General features: G+C 40.6%; 1 protein-coding gene across 5 annotated transcripts in view; it reads left to right on the forward strand.

The window, feature by feature from the left end:
- PDE1C (phosphodiesterase 1C) overlaps positions 1-21,427 on the forward strand; it is a gene marked incomplete at its 5' end in the record, with an annotated part of 501,954 nt that overhangs the window by 385,844 nt on the left and 94,683 nt on the right. For all 5 annotated transcript variants that reach the window (XR_014710093.1, XM_084618216.1, XM_084618217.1 and 2 more), the window contains 5 exons: positions 2,315-2,428; positions 3,116-3,298; positions 5,277-5,343; positions 12,031-12,147; positions 16,795-16,935. Coding sequence is in view for 4 of the 5 variants with exons in the window: in XM_084618216.1 (XP_084474342.1) it covers positions 2,315-2,428; positions 3,116-3,298; positions 5,277-5,343; positions 12,031-12,147; positions 16,795-16,935 (622 nt within the window). The remainder of the gene's footprint in view (positions 1-2,314; positions 2,429-3,115; positions 3,299-5,276; positions 5,344-12,030; positions 12,148-16,794; positions 16,936-21,427) is intronic.

A 21,427-nucleotide genomic window follows, 5' to 3' on the forward strand; every position in this document is an offset into this window, starting at 1 on the left:
AAGGAATATGGGGACAGATCCTACAAGTTGCTGAGCACCTCCTGCAACGTTTTGAGTTTCTTTAGCTCCACTCAATGGGAGCTGAGAATGCTCAGTACTGCATAGGACCGGGCTCTTTGTATATTTTATTATATTATTCTTTGGTCTGAAATGTGAAATAACCCCTTGTGTGGTAATATGCCATTTAGAATGAGGGTCTTCAAGCTTTTCCCACAGGTGCACTGCACCTTAACAGAGAAGTTGCCAACCACAGCATATTCTTCTACAGAAAAGTGTTTAGTAAAATATTTTGTGTGTTTTAGGTGCCTTTTTAATGCAATTTAGCAGGTGGAATAAGGAGGAGGAGCCAGTATCATGTCATCAGCCAACTCTCCGCAGATCACCACCAAGTGTTCTGCAAACAATCATAGTTTGACCTACAATCTGGCTTCAGTTATGATGTCAGAAACTGTGTGTGGCATAGTCATGTGACATGATACTTAGGTGAGATGCTGTTAGAGTTGTCATTACCTACAGGCCAGATTTGATCACCTTACTAACGGTGAGTAGCACCTTCTTCCACAAGTAGCCCTGTTGACTTCAGTGGGACTGTTGTGGTGTCAGGTGCCATTCAGTGAGAGTGAGGGTAGCTCAGTCTGGCACTACATTTATGATTTGTTCAGAACTGTTTCAACCAAATACTGTATAGATGCATTCAGCACATTAAGGATAATGTCACTGGACTCATATTTAGTAAACGTAACAGGCAGCAGCAGCTGCTGCTAGATAAATCAAAAGTATTTGTAGATAATGAATGGTGAGGCAAGACAGTGTAATTTTTTACCTGTGAGAAACATTGATTGTGAGACACCATTCCATCATAGCAATGTTACTTCTGGTTTGCCAGATGATTGATGCGCAGTATACTCCATGTAATCTTCTTGTATGATGGATGTGGGTGCCATAAACTAATAGCTACTCGTTGTACTAGTATTGAGTACAAATTTTTGAAGGTCTTGTGGATTTGAGTTGCTGTGTGCTTCAGCCAATGAAATAAAAGGCAAGAAATGCAAAACTTAATGTCACCATTGCAATGTTAACTCATCCAGCCTACCTACCGGTGGTATTAATGATAACTAGTTAAGGGCCACACCCTGCATGCCAACACAAAGGAGTAAGAGGATGTATGGGAAGGGAAGCTGTAGTTTAGTTTATTAATATAGCATCTTAGCCATAGGCAATTGCACCTAATACAATAAATACAAATTTTAAATTGATGCCACTCCAAGAAAAATACAAATTTTAAAAATACAAATTAACCATGCAAGTTTAGCCCATGTAACTGAAATATTTTCACAACACAGCAAATATTCTAATTTCTGAGGTGATGGGGTTCAAGGCATATGGGCCAGGAATGGAGACAGCCATTTATTTCTGAGATGACAATACTGGTTACAAGACCATAAACAGAGCAGTAAGTCTTCAGCTTGGCCAGACCTGAAAATACAAACACAATTGTCTTTTGTTACTAGAATACTTCCTTTCCAGATAGGCAGTCTGCATAATCTGGAAACAGAGACTTCTAAAAGCCCTCCTTACAGGGTGACCAGCTAGCAATGTGAAAAATCGGGACAGAGGGTGGGGGGTAATAGAAGCCCATATAAAAAAAAGCCCCAAATATCGGGACTGTCCCTATAAAATAGGGACATCTGGTCACCCTGCCTCCTTAACATATTGAGAAGGGAAGCAAACACTGCAGAACCCAAACATTTCTTCCCACCCTCTCTGTTGAGCAAGAAGGGGCAGGAATTGGTGAGGAACTGAGAGGAGGCTTGGGCTTGTCTCCATCCCCATTACACTGAGCAGCATAACTGTGCAGGTGCATCAGTAGACATGTGCTGCACTAGGAAGGAGTTGAGTTGGTGGCGGGGGGGAGGGGAAGAAGTGGTGGCACTCTTCTAAGCTCTGCCCATGTGAGTCGCCGCTCACAGTAGATTGCACAACTGTTCAAAATACAATCCTGTGTGCTGCTTGGCTCCTTGAGCTGGGTTCCTCCTCAGTGGGGCTGTGTAGACTATGCCTAAACGTATAATGATCTCTCAAGAAGGAAAGTATTTTGTGACCTTTACATGGACGGGGTCCTCAGACTATCGAAAGTGTATTTGTTTTCTTGTGAACATAGTACTAAGGAATTTTGCTGTGTCTTCAAAGTTCAAAGGATCTTAATTTGACAATATTTGAGGTTATGTTTTATGTTGGATTGTATTTTGAACTTCTACTCAAACTCAAACCCATTTCTCTCAGTGCTAACCAGGTTCTTGTTTTCCTCTCTTAGGTTGCGGTCTTTGGTAAAGCAATTAGAGAGAGGAGAGGCTTCGGTTGTAGACCTAAAAAAGAATTTGGAATATGCAGCTACCGTTCTGGAATCAGTGTACATTGATGAAACTAGGTGAGTTAACTACACCTGTGTATTGATATTTTGTACCACTCGAATGAAGTTGTAATTTACATATTAGTTGGGAAGCTGGTGGTCTAATGGCATCCAAAATAGGCACAGTTGCTGTCATTCTCAGATGAGAGTCCAAGATCTGAACTATCCTCTTAAGGTAGCCATCCATGTCAGGATTGAGGCAAATTGGTGGGGTGTTGTTCACACTTCTGCTTCTACCCGTTGACATGTGCATAAATAGGTGACTTAAATTTGCCAAATCTATCACGTCAATCCGTTTCACTAGAACTAAATGTACTTCTACAGAAGTGTTTTGGGCAAACTTTCCAAAACTTAAAAGGAAGTGATTATCTGATTGTTATTTGGAAATGTTATAAATCTCAACCAACTAAAAAGGATGATAAAATGGGGACTGTGAATACTGGAAAGCTGAAGATGAGAAATCATGGGAGAGTAATGGAGTTTCAGTGTGCTGATTCTCATGTTTATCTGCCTGGGAGTGAGCTTCACAATCTGGCATGTGACTTTCCAAGAAAATAAACAATCTGTTATAGATTGTCAAAAATGTGTTCCGTTAGGATTACCAAAAAAAGAGTGAATTTTTAACAACTGCTTTAGAGTGTATATGAGACTTTATAAACCTGTGTTAAGAGCCCTCTATTTACCCATGTTTCCACTCCCCTTCAGGCGTTTATTGGACACAGAAGATGAGCTCAGTGATATTCAGTCAGACTCCGTGCCCTCTGAGGTCCGGGATTGGTTGGCCTCCACCTTCACGCGGCAGATGGGGATGATGCTTAAAAGGACCGAGGAAAAGCCACGGTTCAGGAGCATCGTCCATGCAGTGCAAGCTGGGATATTCGTGGAGAGGTAAAGGAAGATGTAATTATTCTGCTCCAGTGGCTGGTCAGGCATCACAGATTGTATTTTTAATATTGAATGAAGACTATTTTATTTTGTTTTTATTGTTACATAGAGGTGAGCAAGGACTGGAAAACTGGGACTAAATAATTGATCATAAATGGAAACTTAAAGTATTCATTCGCTATTAGTATAATACAGATCTAATATTAAAATTGGAGCCATTTTGGTTTTTCCTCTTTTTTTTTATGTATGCTTTCAGGGGCCAAAGGGAGGAAAAAGAATATATGGATTCAAATATTCCTATGATAGGAATAAGAGGTTAACCAAAGGCAGCTAATTCGGTCCCTGGAGTAACTCTACCTCTGTGGTCCAGTAAAACGTATAAAGGGATGGACAGGTGGCTAATGTAAACCAAACCTGTATCTCATCATTCTCGGCTTGAATTACATGAGTCACTGAGAACATGCAGACCAAAATCAGTTTAAAGGTTCAGAACTCAGAGGAGTCCACTAAACCAGTGAAACTCCCTCAGTCTTCTCCACTGTTGATTCCTGCAGCTTGCACCAAATCACACCTCTAGAGCTAGATCAAACCTAATTTCAAACATCTGAACCTTTTAAAACTTCTTGCTGTTTGAATTAGGACTGCCCTGTATCCAACTTTCAGTGTTTCACCTGTCTTTAGAGAGGAATCTCCTTTCCCTGACATTTTGTTTTTTGAAATTTGTATTAAAATATTATTAGTTATTGAAATATTTCATTTACTAAAAGCCTGGGAAATCATGTATGGTATACTTGTCACTGCTAATAACTGTATAAATGTATTTCCATTAGGTCTTATGCTGTTTACGTGTAGGGAAGGGTGCAGTCAGCACCTATGGCCTTATTCAGCAAAGCACTTAAGTATGTGTTTAACTTTGAGCACCTGTACAAACCTATTAAAGTCAATGGCACTTGAGCACACACTTCAAGTTTAACACATGCCCAAGTGCTTTGTTGAATTGGGGCATAGGTGCTAATTACTAGAGCTGGGCAAAATCTTTTGTCCTAAACTTTTTTCAGTGAAAAATGTAGCTTTGACAATACTAAAATTTTTTGTGATTTTGTGTTGGTTTCACCAAGTTGTTTGTTTAGAGAGAAAAAACAACATATTCAGAAGCATTCTGATTTTTTTGATTCAAAATGACTTTTTGCTTCGCAATTTCCTTTAATTTTATTTTTAAAAAATTCAAAAATATTAAATATGCTCAAAACTGACCTGATACACTTAGTTTTCTGTTGAGCAGAGTATTTAATTTGACCCAAATTTACATTTTTTCGATGTTTTAATTCACTGATTTTTTTTTTAATTCACTTTTGGTTCAACCCAAAGCAAATATTTATTTTGAGGTTTTGGACTTGCCAACAAGCCAAAAACAAAAATCAAATTATTTACCCAGCTTTTCTGATTACACCCTTTGTGCACACCTACACACACAAACAACACAAAACTGTTTTAAAAAACAAAGTAATCGGCAGGAAAAGCTGTACCATTCAGGAGCTGAATAAGTCCAGTCAACAGACTTGATATGTTTACTGAAGCTCTATCTTGAAATGCATTCTGCCCTGGGCCAGCAAGGACTGAGAGGGTGGAAGACACAGTGTGGTCAGTTGCTGTAGGAGAATAGGAAAGTCTGGCATTGCTGAAGAGCAGCCCCTCTGCTAGATCAAGATGAGGCAGATGCTGAGTGAAATCCAATCTAGTCCTACTTGTCCAGGAAGACTGTGGCCCTAGTATGTGTCATGGACCGGGAAGGATGTAAAATGAGGAAAATTGAGGTCATCCTTAGGACTCTATTAAAGATACGGACGATATGTGCAGGGAAGGATGAAGAAGAATTGCAATCTGTTTTTCTTGAATAAATTATGTCTCCTGAAAAGAACTCAAATGAATCCTTGGTTTTCTATTTTGTTTTTCTGTTCATTTACTTATTTTATTTTGGTAGAATGTACAGACGGACATCAAATATGGTTGGCCTGAGCTACCCACCAGCTGTAATTGGAGTGCTAAAGGTAATACCGATGAAAGTGTCTTTTAACAAATGTTGGTAAGGCACTGTGATATTTTGGTGGGAGGTCTTTGTACTCACCCTCTCATCCTCTCTGAAGTTTAATATAGTTCACAAACATTAATCATTTACTGACCTAAGGGAAAATCCTTCCTGTTGAGAAAAAACAGATCAGGGTTCTGGCCATTTTCAAGTGGCAAAGATGACTAGGAGGATGAGGTCATAGCTCTGTGGGAGGTTACAATACTCAGGGCAACTGAGAACTGAGTGGGATGCTGAAATCAACTTGAGACTTTGATAGTAAATAAAGAAAACTACAATGCACGAGTTTAACTGAGGAATAACCTGTTCCCAGTTGTGTGCTTTTAAATGGGAAGATTGAGCTGTTATAGTGGTAATGTGTTACATTTGTGATTCCTGTTCATGTCAACAAGGACCATGGAGATCATGAACCCACTGGCAGTTTATGTGAACTATTGAGAAAAACCAGGCATGATGTCCTAATGGGTAATGCCTTTATACAAGTCTTTGCTATATTAGGGATGAGTGAGTCAGCACTAACCTTTGTCTTTTTCTGTGTTGAACTGAAATATGCTTTGAAGAGATTCTGCCACTTCAGTACTGTAGGTTAGCCTGTCTGTAGATTGGATATCCAGCCCTTTACAATGAGACAGGCACAAACACAATAGTTTCACTTCTTACTATAGGCTCAACAAGGTAAGGGCTGAACAGTGGCCTTGTGTTTAAGGCAGCGGATTATGAGTCAGAAGACATGAATTTGTTTTCCAGCTCTACCACAGCCATGAGATATGTGGCATAGGCGCCATGTTCTACTCCAGTTGAAGTTAATAGGATAACTCCCTTTGAAGTAAATGGAGCAGGATCTAACCCAGAATCTTTCTGTGCTTCAACTTCTTTATATGTAAAATAGAGGAACACTATTTCCCTGCATCACAGAAGAGCAGTGAAGCCCAGGCACTTTGAAATCCTCCCTCAATGTAGGGCATTATGGTCCTGTCTTGCTTCTTTGGGTGAAATCCTGCCCCCATGAGACTCAATGCCAAAACTCCCAACTTCAATAAGGCCAGGGTTTCACCCTTAGTGTTCTGAATTATTTTATCATGAAACACTGAACAAGCATGGTTAACCTTCACTTTGGGCTTGTCTACATGAACAGTTAGTTTGCAGCAAGCTGGGGTGTGAATCTACCCGCATTATACTGCCACGGTCTAACTGTTCGTATGCACCCTGCTGATCTGCATTAACAGTTTGAGCTAGTCTCTTTGAACTGGACTAGATCAAAGTGCATTAGCGGACTGTTAATGTGCATCAGCAGGGTATATATGAACAGTTAGACCGTGACAGGTTATCACAGGGTAGATTCACACCACAGCTTGCTGGGAACTATGTGTTTGTGTAAACAAGTGCTCAGAGCAACAGAACAGCTCTGAGAGGGTCTACACTCATTTAGCTGTCCTCTTCACTCCCAACACTGTTTGTCATGCTGAACCCTCATTCCATTAGTCTGTTTGTTTCTTGTAAACACAGAGCAAATTCTCTTTGCTGTAATGGTACATTTTGAACTATAATTCTGTAGTTATAAAAAAACCCAAAGCCTATGTTTTGATTGCTGACTTTAAAAACTGGGACATTTCAGGTGTTCTCAAAGAAGTTCCTGGGATATAGACCATCATATGAAAAAGTAGGACTGACCGGGTAAAAATGGGACACAAACACTTTACCATTTGAAATCTGTGGCAAAACTCTCATTGTATTCACAATCAAGCCGTATATTATTTTTATTATTATGATTCTTATTTTAATTTTAAAAATTCCAATATTTGTATAAATTATGGATGTCTATACGTACAAATACACATTATTATTATTATTATTATTATTATTAACTCGTTTGCTTCCCTGACTGGTGTCAGTGACTTATAAAACAAAATAAACACCTAAAACCAGTGAAGCTTTTAAAAGGACTGTGTGGATGCTTTGTGCACTGTTTCCCCCCATCTCTCCTATTCCCCACCCATTCTCTTGAATAGCTCAAAGAGTTTGGACTTAGTCTTTTGCAGGGGGGGTGTTTATTTGCTTCTCTTGCCTAGTCCCACTGATAGTGTTTGAAAACCAAAAGCACAATTTATGATTTCTCTTCTAAGGCTCAGTCCACAACTCACCTCCCTAAGAGCTTGACCCCATCCTCAGTGCTTGTAAAATCAGTTGCTGTGTAGAAGACAATTTACCAAGATATGTGAAAATGACTCTCTGAGAGCAGGACTGAGACCCCAGTGTCCCCTGTTGCTCTCTGACTCTTTCTGGGACCTTCACCAGGCTCTGCGTGGGTTTTTCACTCTGAGGCACAAGCTTGATCCTTGAAGGACTCTATATCCAATGCCATTCACTCCAGGAGGAATTCTGCATGTGGGAGGTTGTGGGGATCAGGCCCAAATTATGGTCAGATGTAATCACAGTACTTTGGTCTTATTTAACTGTCCTGCTAGTTGGATAATGGCTGCATGGTACTTATAGCTTATAAGCCTTGTTTGCATCTTTTCCTTCAGGCCTGATCTTAAGGGGCGGATGCTCAGCTGGTGTAAATTCTCATCTCTCCATGGCTTCAATGTAGTGATGACAGTTTATACCAGCTGAGGATCTGCCTCTACGTCTCTTACACAAGTGAAATTTCCAATGAGATTTTAGTCTTGCTAAAAGTGAAGGAATATTCCACACAGAGTCTGTTGTTTAATAACACTCAGCATAATGTTATGTCTAGCTGATCTCCTTCCTCGTCCCTGGGACGCAGCGCCAAAGCCATCCATACACATGCATAAATAAAATGCAATCATCTTTCTTTTTCGATTAAAGTGCCTTGGGAAATTGGGAGCCAACCTGCAACAGAGATTAAGTGTGGAGGATAACGTCCAATTTAAAGATGTAAATCTTTAATGCACAGTTAAAGGAGTGTAAATCAGCTAGGCATGAATATGCTCAGGCTGGCTGCACCACAAAGTTGTCAGCAATCAGGAATGCTGGTCTCAGGCCAAAGATGGCTGCACTGCTGATCTGTATAGCATTCTCCCAGCTATACCTTCTCTAGCACCTTTTCTTATTTTGCTAGGAAGAGGAGGGCACATGACATTTCAAAAACACCTTCCTCTCGGACAAAACGTAACTATGGGCTATATCCCACATGGTGCTGAGTGCTCTCAGTTCCCACTGACTTCAAAGGTGACGATGGCGCTCAGTGCTTTGCAGGAGTGTTCAGAATCTTGCCGAATTGAGTCTTATAAACTAAGCTTAACGCTTACTCCTACTGTACCCACCATCTCTCCACCCTCAGCTCTGCTATATAATTTATAGTTCAGTAGAAGGCGCAGGGGGAACTGAATGTGGATATCTACCCCTCTTACCAACGTTGGCAGTTAACACTACTGTGATTTTTCTCCTACTCTGTCGTTTTCCGGAGAGCCCGAGGGAATATATTTAGTGTATAAAAAAAAAAGTTGAAGAAAATTAGGGTCATGTTAACTCTTGGATATACAATAGCACGTGTGACATAGGAGTGATATTAAAACCAGCATGAACTGAACACCACTTGGATCTGGTTTTCAGCATTACTGGAGGGAGAGGGTGTCTAATTGTTTCCCCACTATTCCTTATATTTTTATATTTTTGTATTTATTTTATGTCTTTAAATTGCAATTGAAATAAAAACCCACCCATTTAAAAAGTTGTAGGCTCCCTGATGCTAAACTTATACTAGCATAATGATAGGCATTCAGCATAATTAAATATACAGGTAACAAATCTATTGAGTGTTTGACTTTTGATACAGTTCTCTAATTCGATGAATAAAATATTGAAAAGATAAAGGTACTTTTTTGTTCAGATAGAGACCTCAGTGCTGCATAGAGTCCCCCCAGTTGTATTTGAAATTGGCTATGTAAATAGGTCAATGTTAAATGGCAGGATGGGAAAGGAAGATGTGGGAGAGGTTGCAGGCCTACATATAGCTTAAAGGTCTGCATAAATCCCTTGAAAAATATTCCAGTTGTATTTGGGTATTATACCTGATGAACATGTACAAATTTGTCAGTAAATACTTTGTGCTTTGTGGGCTTGGTCTGTTGTATTAATTTAGATGGAATGTATGGCCCCACAGAGTCAAAGGTGTTAATGTGACAAAGTCACTGTCCAACATGTGCGGTTTGGTACACAGAGACCGCAGCCTGCTTAGTACCAAGGCAAACACACCATTAGAAATTCATTTAACCTTTTATTAAAGATAGAGGGAAAAAAGGAAAAACTGTTAAAACATTTGAAATGTAAAGTATTAAATAAGGTTTTCATTTTAACAGCATCCCTGGTTCCCTTTCCTTTTATCTGTAGAGTCTTTAGAATGAATATTCCCCTGTTTGACAGTCTTTTAGATGGCATTAAATATGGCAATAACTGGCCTTTTTGGGGAAAAGAGATGAAGTTAGTTGAGAGAAGCTGGAACTGTTGTTAAAGTCCGATCCTGTATCTTAAAAAGCAAAACAAGGCAAATATATGAAAGAGGGGAGAGAAAAGAACAGCAAAAATAGAAAATGCAGCTTCCATCGCTGGTATTAACTTTAGTTGCAACCTCGCTGGAGATATACAGGTAGGGTACATGGTCTTATTAGCCACTCTGAGATCTGGTAAACTCGTACCAGCATCGAGTCATTTAGGGCACTGCTTGTATCTGCCACTCTGGTCACAGGTTTACAGGAATGTTGCAAAATGTACAGTCTTGGCCAGCTAAGCCAAACCCTTATTAGACAAGGCAAAAGGCGAGAGATAGGAAAGATAAGAAACAAGGTGTGGAAGGAAAAGGACTCACTCTGTGTGTGTGTGTGTGTGTGTGTGTGTGAGAGAGAGAGAGAGAGAGAGTCAGACTCACATCCCAGTTGGGATTGAGCTGTTGGAAGTAGCAATATCATCTGACTCCCGCTCTCTGGCCTGGTTAGGACATCTCTCAAGATAAGGATGATGAGGGCCCAGTAGTATTATGGTAGGTCACAGGAGACAGCAGGGGTAGCAGCCATCATGGTAAAACTTGCTCCTTAGGTGTTCTCCTGTCTCTGTCAGTGGTTGTTTGCAATCAGGTTCTGCTAATTTCCCCCAAGTCTTTTTCTTTTTAACAATCCTAAAAAGGAGTAATGGGTGGAATGGCCTATCCCCTCATTTATTTGTTCACTGGTTAGGCCTAATTTCTGACATACTGATTTTGTTCCATTGATTTTCAGTCCCACACTTTTTTTTTAATTTGGCATGATCTTAACACAGTCCATGAGCTTTACCAATAGGCCTTTTTTGTTTGGATTAATTCAGTCTTTCTGCCTTTCTTTTGCACCTTTTCCCATCAACATTTGTTGTTATAAGTTATTGTGACCTTTTATAAACTTTCAGTTTTACAGACGTGGTCATTCAAAGGTTACTTCTACATCCTTTCCATCCCTTGCCCAGTGGAAATGTAATGATTCCTCTGCCAGGGGTGCCTTTACATCCTCAGAGGTAGGAACCAGAACTGGTCCTGTGTGCTTGGGGTTTGACAGTTTGCCAGTTAAAACAATCTCAGTTTGCACTCAGACTCTCTGGCAAGCTCCTTCAGTGGGTGTTTGCCTAATGAATTAGTAAAAACTGAGTAACAGCCAGTGGAAATTGGACCTCAGGCATCAGATATTTCTTCCGTTATTGTGCCACAAGAGAAACTGCTCTTTCTGTGTTTCTAGGTCAGACTGAAGCATGAAATGTATTTCATGCTTCGGGGAGCCTCTTCTTGTGAGAACTGCAGAGAGAGACTCTGCAGACTTGGGAGGTTCTGACACAACAGGTGCCTTTAAAATCTCAACATTCACCATTCTAAGTTGGCTCAGTACCCACAGTCTTTTCCTAGACTTAGGAGAAAGCACAGAACTGCAACCAATGCAAAGATATAGTAGATGCTGAATATGCAACAGTGCCGACTGTAGACTGTATAGGCATTGTAATGGTGGGGTGCTTACCCAAGCCAGGATTCCAAATCTTTTGACATTCAGCCTTTGCTGATCACAGTTAGATATCATGAGTGACCATAATTTAAAAAAATCATTTTTGAATGCACATTTTTTGTTAAACTCCTGCCAGATCTGCCATGATCATAACACATAACACATTGCAGGGGTTCTCAAACTTCATTGCACTGCGACCCCGTTCTAACAACAAAAATTACTACACGACCCCAGGAGGGGGCGGGGAATGAAGCCTGAGCCTGCCTGAGCCCCGCCGCCCTGGGCAGGGAACCCAAAGCTGAAGCCCAAGGGTGGGGGGCTTTTAACCTGAGCCTCACCAACCACAGGTGAAGAAGCCCTCAGGCTTGGGCTTCGTCCTGGGGCAGTGAGGCTTGGGCTTCGTCCCCAGACTGCAGCAAGTCTAATGCCAGCCCTGGCAACCCATTCAAATGGGGCCGTGACCCACTTTGGGGTCCCGACCCACAGTTTGAGAACTGCTGAAATAGAACATGCGCTGATTAAATGAAACTAGAGGAATCCAGAAGCAGTGATGAATTTCTTTCATATTCCGCAAAGTGATGCTTTCCTGATTGTTAAAGTTTTAAAGCGGCAGAAATTATATAATTATAAAATAAATGACTGTATTAACACCTTTTTTCCACACTTTGCAGAATGTAGACAAATGGTCCTTTGATGTATTTGCACTGAATGATGCTAGTGGGGATCATGCACTGAAATTCATTTTCTATGAACTTCTCACACGCTACGATCTGATCAGCCGTTTCAAGGTTAGTAAATCTGAGATGAGACTTTTCTTCCCAACTCCCCAGAAGATCACCGAAGGAAATAAATTCAAACTTTATTCAAACTATATTCCACCCATACTTTTACTGTAACTTTTATTATGTTGGAGCAGTAGTTCCCCGAATATGATTAAAATACTTTCCTACGCGCTACAGATGTCTGCTAAACCATGCATTTAATTGGACTGGGGCTCAAATACGTTCCCTTCAAAGTCATCAAGAAACTTTTTTGGACTTTTGCAGGGCTGCATTACAGTCCTGGAATATAATTCAGTCACATTTCCTCTTCAAGAATGAGCTGTGTTTTCACCATTTCAAGAGATTGCCGTGTTGTACTTGAGTCCCTCATCATGGTAGAAATTATAGCTTAGATGAGTCCATCACTAAATAACTGTAATTTTTAAGAGAGATCCTGGCTAAACTGTACCTGGATCATTGGGAATACCCAACTGTGCTCCTGTGTGCTGTGAAATCTGCTGATTTAATCACTGTGCAAACAAGCATTGTTGATGCACTACTGATAGTTGATTGAACAACTTGTTCTGGCTACAGGTTCATGTTTAGTGTTATCGAATTACTGATACAATGAATGCATTTTAGAAGAGTTTTCAATGGGGAATACAGTGGGCTTAAAATCTCAGGATACATTTAATCTTGGCCATTCTTCAGAGCTGCGACTGTGTCATTTTTAGTATGGATGCTGCCACAATTTAAATAGTAACTGTCTTGTCTTCCCTCAAAATTAAATAGTGCTATTTCTCTTGCTTCCTATCAAGCATGCCATGTTCATGACTGTGATGGGTTGGACCCCCTTTCTGGGGTGCCACCTGATGTGTTGGGGTCCCACTGAGCCTACCTGTTCCAACAGCCTGGGTTCCCCTTACTCTATGCTGCTCTGACAGGCTCTCTGGCCCCTTTCCAGCACACACACAGGTCGGGACACACCCAGCTGTAGAATCACACAGAGTCTGCAATCAGCTTTCTGTGGGAGGAATTGCCTAGCACTCTGAGGCATACGCCCTCTGGAGTGTAAACCCAAAGTTATTTGGTCTTGCAGTGTATAGAGATCTATACAGCGTAAGCTCATGAAATTTGCTCCCTCCCTCAATGTGGAGGAAGATATGCACAGCTTCCCCCTCCACCCCCCAGTTATGAATTGCACAAACTGGGTTTTGGAATAAACAAAAAACAAGTTTGTTAATTACAAAGGTAAATTTTATGTGATTATAAGGGACAGCAAACAGATCAAAGCAGATTACTGAGCAAATAAAACAAAACACATAAACTAAGCTTAATACACTAAGGAATACTGGCTACAAATAATTTCTCACCCTAAATGTTGTTTCAAGCAGGTTGCAGAGTTTCTTGAAGGTAAACTGCACCACATGCATCTTAAATCTTCAGGCATTCCTGTCAGGGTTCCTTCCCCACTCTGAACTCTGGGGCACAGATGTGGGGACCCGCATGAAAGATCCCCTAAGCTTATTTTTACCAGCTTAGGTTAAAAACTTTCCCAAGGCACAAACTTTACCTTGTCCTTGAACAGTATGCTGCCACCACCAAGTGATTTAGACGGAGAACAGGGAAAGGACCACTTGGAGTTCCTATTTCCCCAAAATATCCCCCCAAGCCCTTACACTCCCTTTCCTGGGGAGGCTTGAGAATAAACAATATGAGCATGAACCAGCCTTGGATTTTTAAGACCCAAAAAACCCAGTCAGATTCTTAAAAATTAGAACTTTATTAGAAGAACAAAAAATATAAGAGAACAACACTGTAAGATCAGAATGGAAGATAATCTTACAGGCAGTCAGATTCAAAAAATAGAGAATCCCTCTGGGCAAAATCTTAAGTTACAAAAAGACACAAAAACAGAAATACACATTTCCTCCAGCACAGTGAATTTACAAGCCAAAACAAAGAAAACCTAACATATTTTCTAGCTAGATTACTTACTAACTTTACTGGAGTTGGAGGGCTTGCATCCTTGATCTGTTCCCGGCAAAGGTATCACACAGACAGACAAAAACATTCCCCCCACCCCCTCCAGATTTGAAAGTATCTTGTCTCCTCATTGGTCATTTTGGGTCAGGTGCCAGCGAGGTTACCTTAGCTTCTTAACCCTTTACAGGTGAAAGGATTTTGCCTCTGGCCAGGAGGGATTTTATAGCACTGTATACAGAAAGGTGGTTACCCTTCCCTTTATATTTATGACAATTCCTTTACAGGCTGACCTTTCTTGCCTGGTCTCAGTCCCTGCCTCCCCCAGCTCAGTTCCTTTGTTTCTTCCGGTGTTTTCAGCAGTCTTCCTTCTTGGGCGGGGTGGTTGTGGAGAAAAGCCTAGATTAACTCACTCCCCAGCCTCAAATAGGATTTGCATATGGTGGGAATGCTTTGCTTCCTTGTTTGAACCCCATCCCCTTCCCATGGAAAAGTACCAGCATTTCAAGATGCTATCCTGTACCAGGTGAAATGATCACATGACCCTGCAGTGTCAAAGCAACATCTTAGGAAACTTCTCAGGAAGGAGGGAGATTAGTATCTTCACAGTCCTACTATCCTTCCTAATGGCCCATCCAGACTGATTGCATACTGTCTGCTGGGCATTCCCCAAGTACACACACAGTTGTAATTGTTACATGGTCAATATTCCTAACTTCAGATACAGAAATTATGCATGCATGCAAATTGGATAATCACATTCAGTAGATCATAACTGACATAACTTTCCAATGATACCTCACATGGTCCATCTTGCATAAAACATATCTTAGTTATGCCATATTCATATCATATCAATGTTTCTATGAAGAATATGGAGCATAATGTTACAATGATACATGTATTCTGACTAGAATTTGTACTTTTCAGAAAGAAGCTCTATGAATGATTAATCTTTTCTCAATACTTGTTTTTTGTAAGCACTGTGATCAAGTCCTTGAACTAGAACACACAAAACCTTTTATCACTTTCCCCACATAAATTTCATCCACAGAGCCAGCTACTGATGTCTGCTTCATTCAGCCTTTCAGATCTGTACTGTTCAAGTTTCACTTCTGCACAGTTGTGTCTTATTGACCAGAGCTATCAACAGGACAGTAATAGAGATATACTGTACATCTGAGGGCCTACTTACCAAGCTCTCTCTCTCTTCATTCAGGCAAATACTTTATCCTTATCTTCCTTGACAGATCTTTGCTTGTCCTGCCACCACTCAAGCTTTATATTACTTCTTCAGCTGTATGGAGAGCATGAATCATTTCAAGCCTTCAGTTCTGTTGAGGTCTTGAGGCTGTTGCAAAAATGGAAGTAGTAGATGCACCACTGATACTATTTCTATATGCATCTACCCTTATTTTCTCTCACACTTTTTCGAGGACACCTCATTCCAGTGTGCCATGTACGCTGAATGTTTTCACTGACCTCATTCTCTAGAGTCTTGAGTTTCATAGCTTGGGAAAGGAATTAAACAGTCAAGCGTAAAACAAAATTTGAGATTGGTGACCTAGTGGTGTCCAGTTCCAGATGCTGCCGAAGCTGGGTTTTATATTCCAACCTTGGATAGTATTCTCAATTAAATCTGGAACATGAACAAAAATGGTGGAAACCTCACAAGGAAAAAATAACTGTTCTCATGAGACTTTTCACCCTTTTGCCTTGGCCAAATTCTTTCTCTGACCCGTACTTCCCTGGCACCTGTCTTGCCCTGAGGTTCCCACTAACTATTGTTGTCTTCTAAGAAGAGCCCCTCAAGTCTCCCACTCTTTGGGCTTCTTTGGGGACTGCCCCATATCTAAAGAGGATGTTCCCAGGGTGGTCAGATTCTGCCTTCCCCTTCCCCTCCCCCCCTCCCCCGACACACACAGTCCCACCATGCACACACAAGGCAGAGTTGTGTACAGTTTGCTTCTGGCTGGTAATGCCACTGAAAGTACAGATCCAGATAGCCACCACACAAGAACGTCTGAAATTGGTTTGAGCATGTGGTACTAACTTTGGAGAACAGATGTTGCCATTTCCTTGAATGTGTGGTTGGATTAGTGTCACTCTCCTCCCCAGGAAATCGCTTAATTTTGCCCTCACCTATGTGTATAGTATTACTATTGAAGTGAGTGAGTGTTGCAAACCTATCCTGGGTCTGAGGGCAGAATTTGGGAAATAGTTACTAAGCAGAGACTTAGGTAAATAATGCTTCTCTTATGGAATGTTTCAGTCTACCTCTAATATGTACCATTAATAATCTAAGCCATGAATTGTGAAGCAATGATGTATAACAATGGGTCATGAGAGAACAGACAAACACCTTGTGACCTATATTGAGACATTTCTTCAAGGGCAATCAATCAAGGGCTGTCTGTTGTTTTTTATTCTGCATTATGTCTTCAAACAGGCACGTAGTAGTGTACTGTCTTGTTAATGTGTATGTGTGTGTGATTCAGCCCTGACGTGATTAGTAATGGGTAAACTTCTTGATTTACTGTCAGTTTCCGCAGTGTCTGCTAAGCTGTTTTAGGTGATTTATTTATGTATAGACCACATTTTGGGGCACTAGATGAAAGTTACTCATAAAAATGCTAATAATTGAAGATAATTCTGTCCTCAGTGCATTTAACTTCATGTTTCCTTTTTTAGATTCCCATTTCTGCTCTTGTCTCCTTTGTGGAAGCACTGGAAGTTGGATACAGCAAACATAAAAATCCTTATCACAATCTAATGCATGCAGCAGATGTTACACAGACTGTACATTATCTCCTTTTTAAGACAGGTGTAGCGGTAAGTACGTGAATACCAGAATAATGAGACTGCAGCATTTCCACTCATTAAAGAGATTATATACAGTGGAACATATTCCTACTGTAGATGAACTTGGTGTTTCTAAGTGCTATGAAAATGAAAAGTGCTCTGTAGGTGCTCAGTATTATTGGAAAACTTGGATATAGTGAAATTCCTTTTATAGTGATTTTGGATATAGTGAAATTCTGTTTATAATGATCATGGAGTGGAAGGATGGTCTTGTGGTTGGAGTGCTAATCTTGGGAAACCTGCGATCAATTCCCTGCTCAGCCACAGACTCCCTGTGTGATCTTGGGCAAGTCATTTAGTCTCTTTGTGCCTCAGTTCCCCATCTTCAAAATGGGGATAATATTATTTACAAGGGTGTCATGAAGATAAACACATTAAAGACTATGAGAATCTCAGATAGTATGGTGATGGGAGCTATACAGATATCTACGATATATTGGTTATACTGAAACTCTAGTGAAGTAGAATGGCACAATCCCTCCTTGATAGAACTGGTGTAGGCCTTACCTCCTTTTGTCTCCTTTGAGGTGATGCATGCCCCTACGGTAACTGGAGGGGGTGCAGACCCTGCAGTTAAGAATGATTAGAAGTCAGGAAAACCTACAGCAAGAGAGACTAAAGAAGCTCAATCTGTTTAGATTAACAAAGAGAAGGTTAAAAGGTGACTTGATTGTGGCCTATAAATACCTATTCAGGGAAAAGATTTCTGATTACAGAGGGTTCTTTAATGTATCAGACAAAGACATAGCAAAATTAAGTGACTGGAAGCTGAAGCAAGACAAATTCAAACTGAAAGTCAAGTGCAAGTGTATAACAATGTACTTTAGAACAATGTACTTAGTAACGTGGTGAATCCTCCATTGTTTGAAGTCATTAAATCAAGACTGGATATCTTTCTAAAATATCCGATCTAGCTCAACCAGAAGTTACGGGCTTGGTGAAATTCTATGGTTTAGGTTATGCAGAAGGTCAGACTAGATGATCATAATGGTCCCTTCTGGCCTTAAAGTCTATGAGTCTTTGACAAAGAGGTTAATAGAAAATAGCATTAAACACTTTACAACATTTTCCATTGTTATTAGAGCTGGTCAAAAAATTTTCATTGAAACAGTTTTCTGTCAGAACATGTTATTTGGAGGAAACTGAATTTTTTTGTTGTGAAGTTGTACTGATTTTGGTAAAATTTTGTTTCAGAAAAAAATTGGAAAAAAGGGAATTTAAAAAATGTCAAAAATGGGATGTTTTGATATTTTCAGAAAGGAAACTTGATTTTTTTTAATGAGTCTGTTTTAAATTTACTTTTATTTATATGAAAATGCTTGAAATTGAAAGAACATTTCAAATTTATAAAAACAAAGTGCTTCAGTTGACCCAAAACAAAAACACAAATTAAAATTTCTTTCAGCAAAATAGACATTTTGGTTTTTCTTCCCAGTTTGGGATGAAACTGTTTTTTCTGAAAGCTTGACATTTTTCATGGAAGGGAAAAATTCCATTTTCCAACCCACACTAATTGGTATACAATTGAATGAATTGGTTGCTGTTGCTGTGACTAGTATGTTGTTAAATAAAATTGTGCTGTGCTTTATTTTTATTGAAATACGGTTCATTTACTGTAGAAACAGCCTACTTAAGCCCATACAATTGTGTTCTGCATGGACTCCTCCCATTGCAAGTATCCATGTACTACTTTCGAACAGAAACCAAAAAAGCCTTAGATTTCAAATGAAAAGTATCTTTTACATAACATCCTTTGATTCTTCAGAGTTTGTTATTAAACTTGTAATATTAGGACAAAGATAAAGAAACTCCCAGTTGCAAATGACTCAGCATTGTTAGGCCTGTTCTACACTAAAAAGTTAAGTGGACCCAGTTATGTCACTCAGGGGTGTGAAAACTCCACACCCCTGAGCGACATAGATAAGCTGACCTAACTTCCAATGTATACAACAGTAGGTAGGTGGAAGAATTCTTCTGTCAACCATGCTACCACCTCTCAGGAAAAACTCCTCCCATCAGCGTAAGTAATATTTACACTGAAGCCCTATGGTGGCACAGCTGTCTCTGTTCTGTTGTAGCTTTTCAAGTGTAGACGAGCCCATATTAATGCTTGCATCTTCCTCCTCTCTTGTTGGTAAGACTTTAGTCTTCCTTTTCCCCAGCTGATAAATCTTGGAGATGATGATAGTTTCTGAGACTGCAACAGAGAGACCTAAAGAAATACTAAATCTGCTATGCTGACTGTTAATAAAAGTTTCAGTACAGTACAGACATGCCGGATTCCAGTCTCACTCCTACCAGTTACTTCTGATTTCACTAAAGTAAGTGAGATAAGATTCAGACCCACAACTAACTACTACAAACCAGTCTAATATTCTTAACTGTTTCACTGCAGATATTTAGCATGTAGGTTAAAGAAAACCCACTGAAGGGCATAATTACTAAGGATATTAAAGCCATGTGTAATGTGAATTGCATTATGATGGTGAACCAACTGATTCCTTTCCTTTCCTCAAACAGCATAAAGATGGCACTCTTCCTACTTCCTACAGTGCAGTTCTGCTCAGAAAAGTGACTGTGTAAAAATGGCTCCTACTTATTCAACAGACCTACTGCCCGTGTGTTTTCAGGGTCATATTTGTTACTTTATTATTTTTGGCATGTTAGTACTGTAGCACCATCACAGCTGTGGGAGAGTGAGCTGTGTTCTTTTCTAGCTCATGCATCACCAACAGAACGCTGTAAGTTCCATATTCTGCTCTCTGTTACACTTGTTTGACTCCATTGAAGACAGCAGGGCTATGCAGGTGTGGTAAAAGGCAGAATTTGATGGATATGGTATAATCACAGAATCTGACCTGTTGAATCTTCATACAGATTACTTGGACCATCACCTTGTGTGGAGAAGGGGCTTGCGTGTTCCAATGATCCTCAAAGCTAAGTTATTGGGAGCTTCATGTTCCCAGTAGGGTCTCCCAAGGCGAACAGGTCTGAGGAGAGGTCATAGACAAAGCACAGTCCAATCCCCCAAGTCCTCAATGGTGGATCAGGCATAAGAGGGTCCTCGGATCTCAACGGCTGTGAAAGCGGATGAAGGCTGCAGCAAGTGGAGATCTCCAGTCATCTTGGACTTTCCCTGCCACTGGGCCCCAGACTTCCAACTTGTCATGATCGTGTGGTCGCTATAGGCACACCAGCTTCCCCACGTTAAAAGAAATCATGCGCAGGCTTCTATCATGGGAAATAACATCTTTCCAACCTTCCAAGCCCTGTGGCAACAGACTAGTGGTGACGGGGACAGGATTAGTGGATCTGGCAGTCCCAAGCCATGAATCTGCACATAGGTGGTGGTAATTAGATGGTTGTCTGGCACCAGGACTGAGACAGGGTTCAATTCGGCAGCTACTATTATGACTGAGCAGTCCTCTTTAGGATCCCCTCTGCTCATCCCACATGGGGAGGTGCCTTAAACCTAGGCTGTCTCATACACTCCTGGCTGGATTACCGCGTCCAGTGGGATCACTGCCTGCAATCAAAGCTATAAAAAGACAGTGACTTTTGCTACATGGAATGTTCGCACCCTGATGGGTAACAAAAATAATGTACAGCTGGAAAGAAGAACTGCTGTCGTTGCCAGGGAACTTGAAAGATATAACATCGACGTCGCTGCCCTGAGTGAGACAAGGTGCCAAGATGAAGGTCAACTGAGAGAAGAAGGTGGTGGTTACATCTTTTTCTGGCAAAAAAAATCTGTAGAGGACAGGCATATTCATGGTGTCAGTTTTGCAATTAGGAATAAGTTTGTCAGTCAGCTTACAGAATTTCTTGTAGGAATCAATGAACGTCTTATGACTTCGTCTTGAGCTCAGCAACAACCAGTCTGCTGCTGTCGTCAGCACGTATGCCCCAATGCTTGATTCTGTTGAGGATATCAAAGAACAATTCTATACAGATCTTGACAAAGTCTTGATCAACATTCCCAAGGAGCATAAGATCATTCTCCTCAGAGATTTTAACGCTAGAGTCGGGTGGGAGTCAGATCTCTGGAATGGCACTATTGGAAAAGAAGGAGTAGGAAAGGCTAATTCCAATGCCATCCTCCTCCTGAGCAAGTGTGTAGAACATGGCCTGATCATCACGAACATGCTCTTTAGACTAAGTGAGAAGTATCAGACCACCTGGAGACACGCTTACTCCAGGCATCAGCACCTTCTTGACTATGTTATTGTTAGAGGAGAAATGCATTGCCCTTGAAGCTGAAAAGAGAGAGAAGGAAGGAAAAAGAAATAACTTTTTCCCAGCAGGCCACTGGCCTGCCACAAAATGTCTGTACCTACTGCAGGCGGATTTGCGGTTCCAGGATCGGATTCCTGAGTCATCTCAGGACCCATATATAAATCCGTGGCAGAGATCATCCTCGAAAATGAGGGATCACCAGTCACTGATGACGATACATGATACA

The sequence above is a fragment of the Lepidochelys olivacea genome (assembly GCF_965140295.1).
Source record: "Lepidochelys olivacea isolate rLepOli2 genome assembly, chromosome: 2".
Taxonomy (NCBI): domain Eukaryota; kingdom Metazoa; phylum Chordata; order Testudines; family Cheloniidae; genus Lepidochelys; species Lepidochelys olivacea.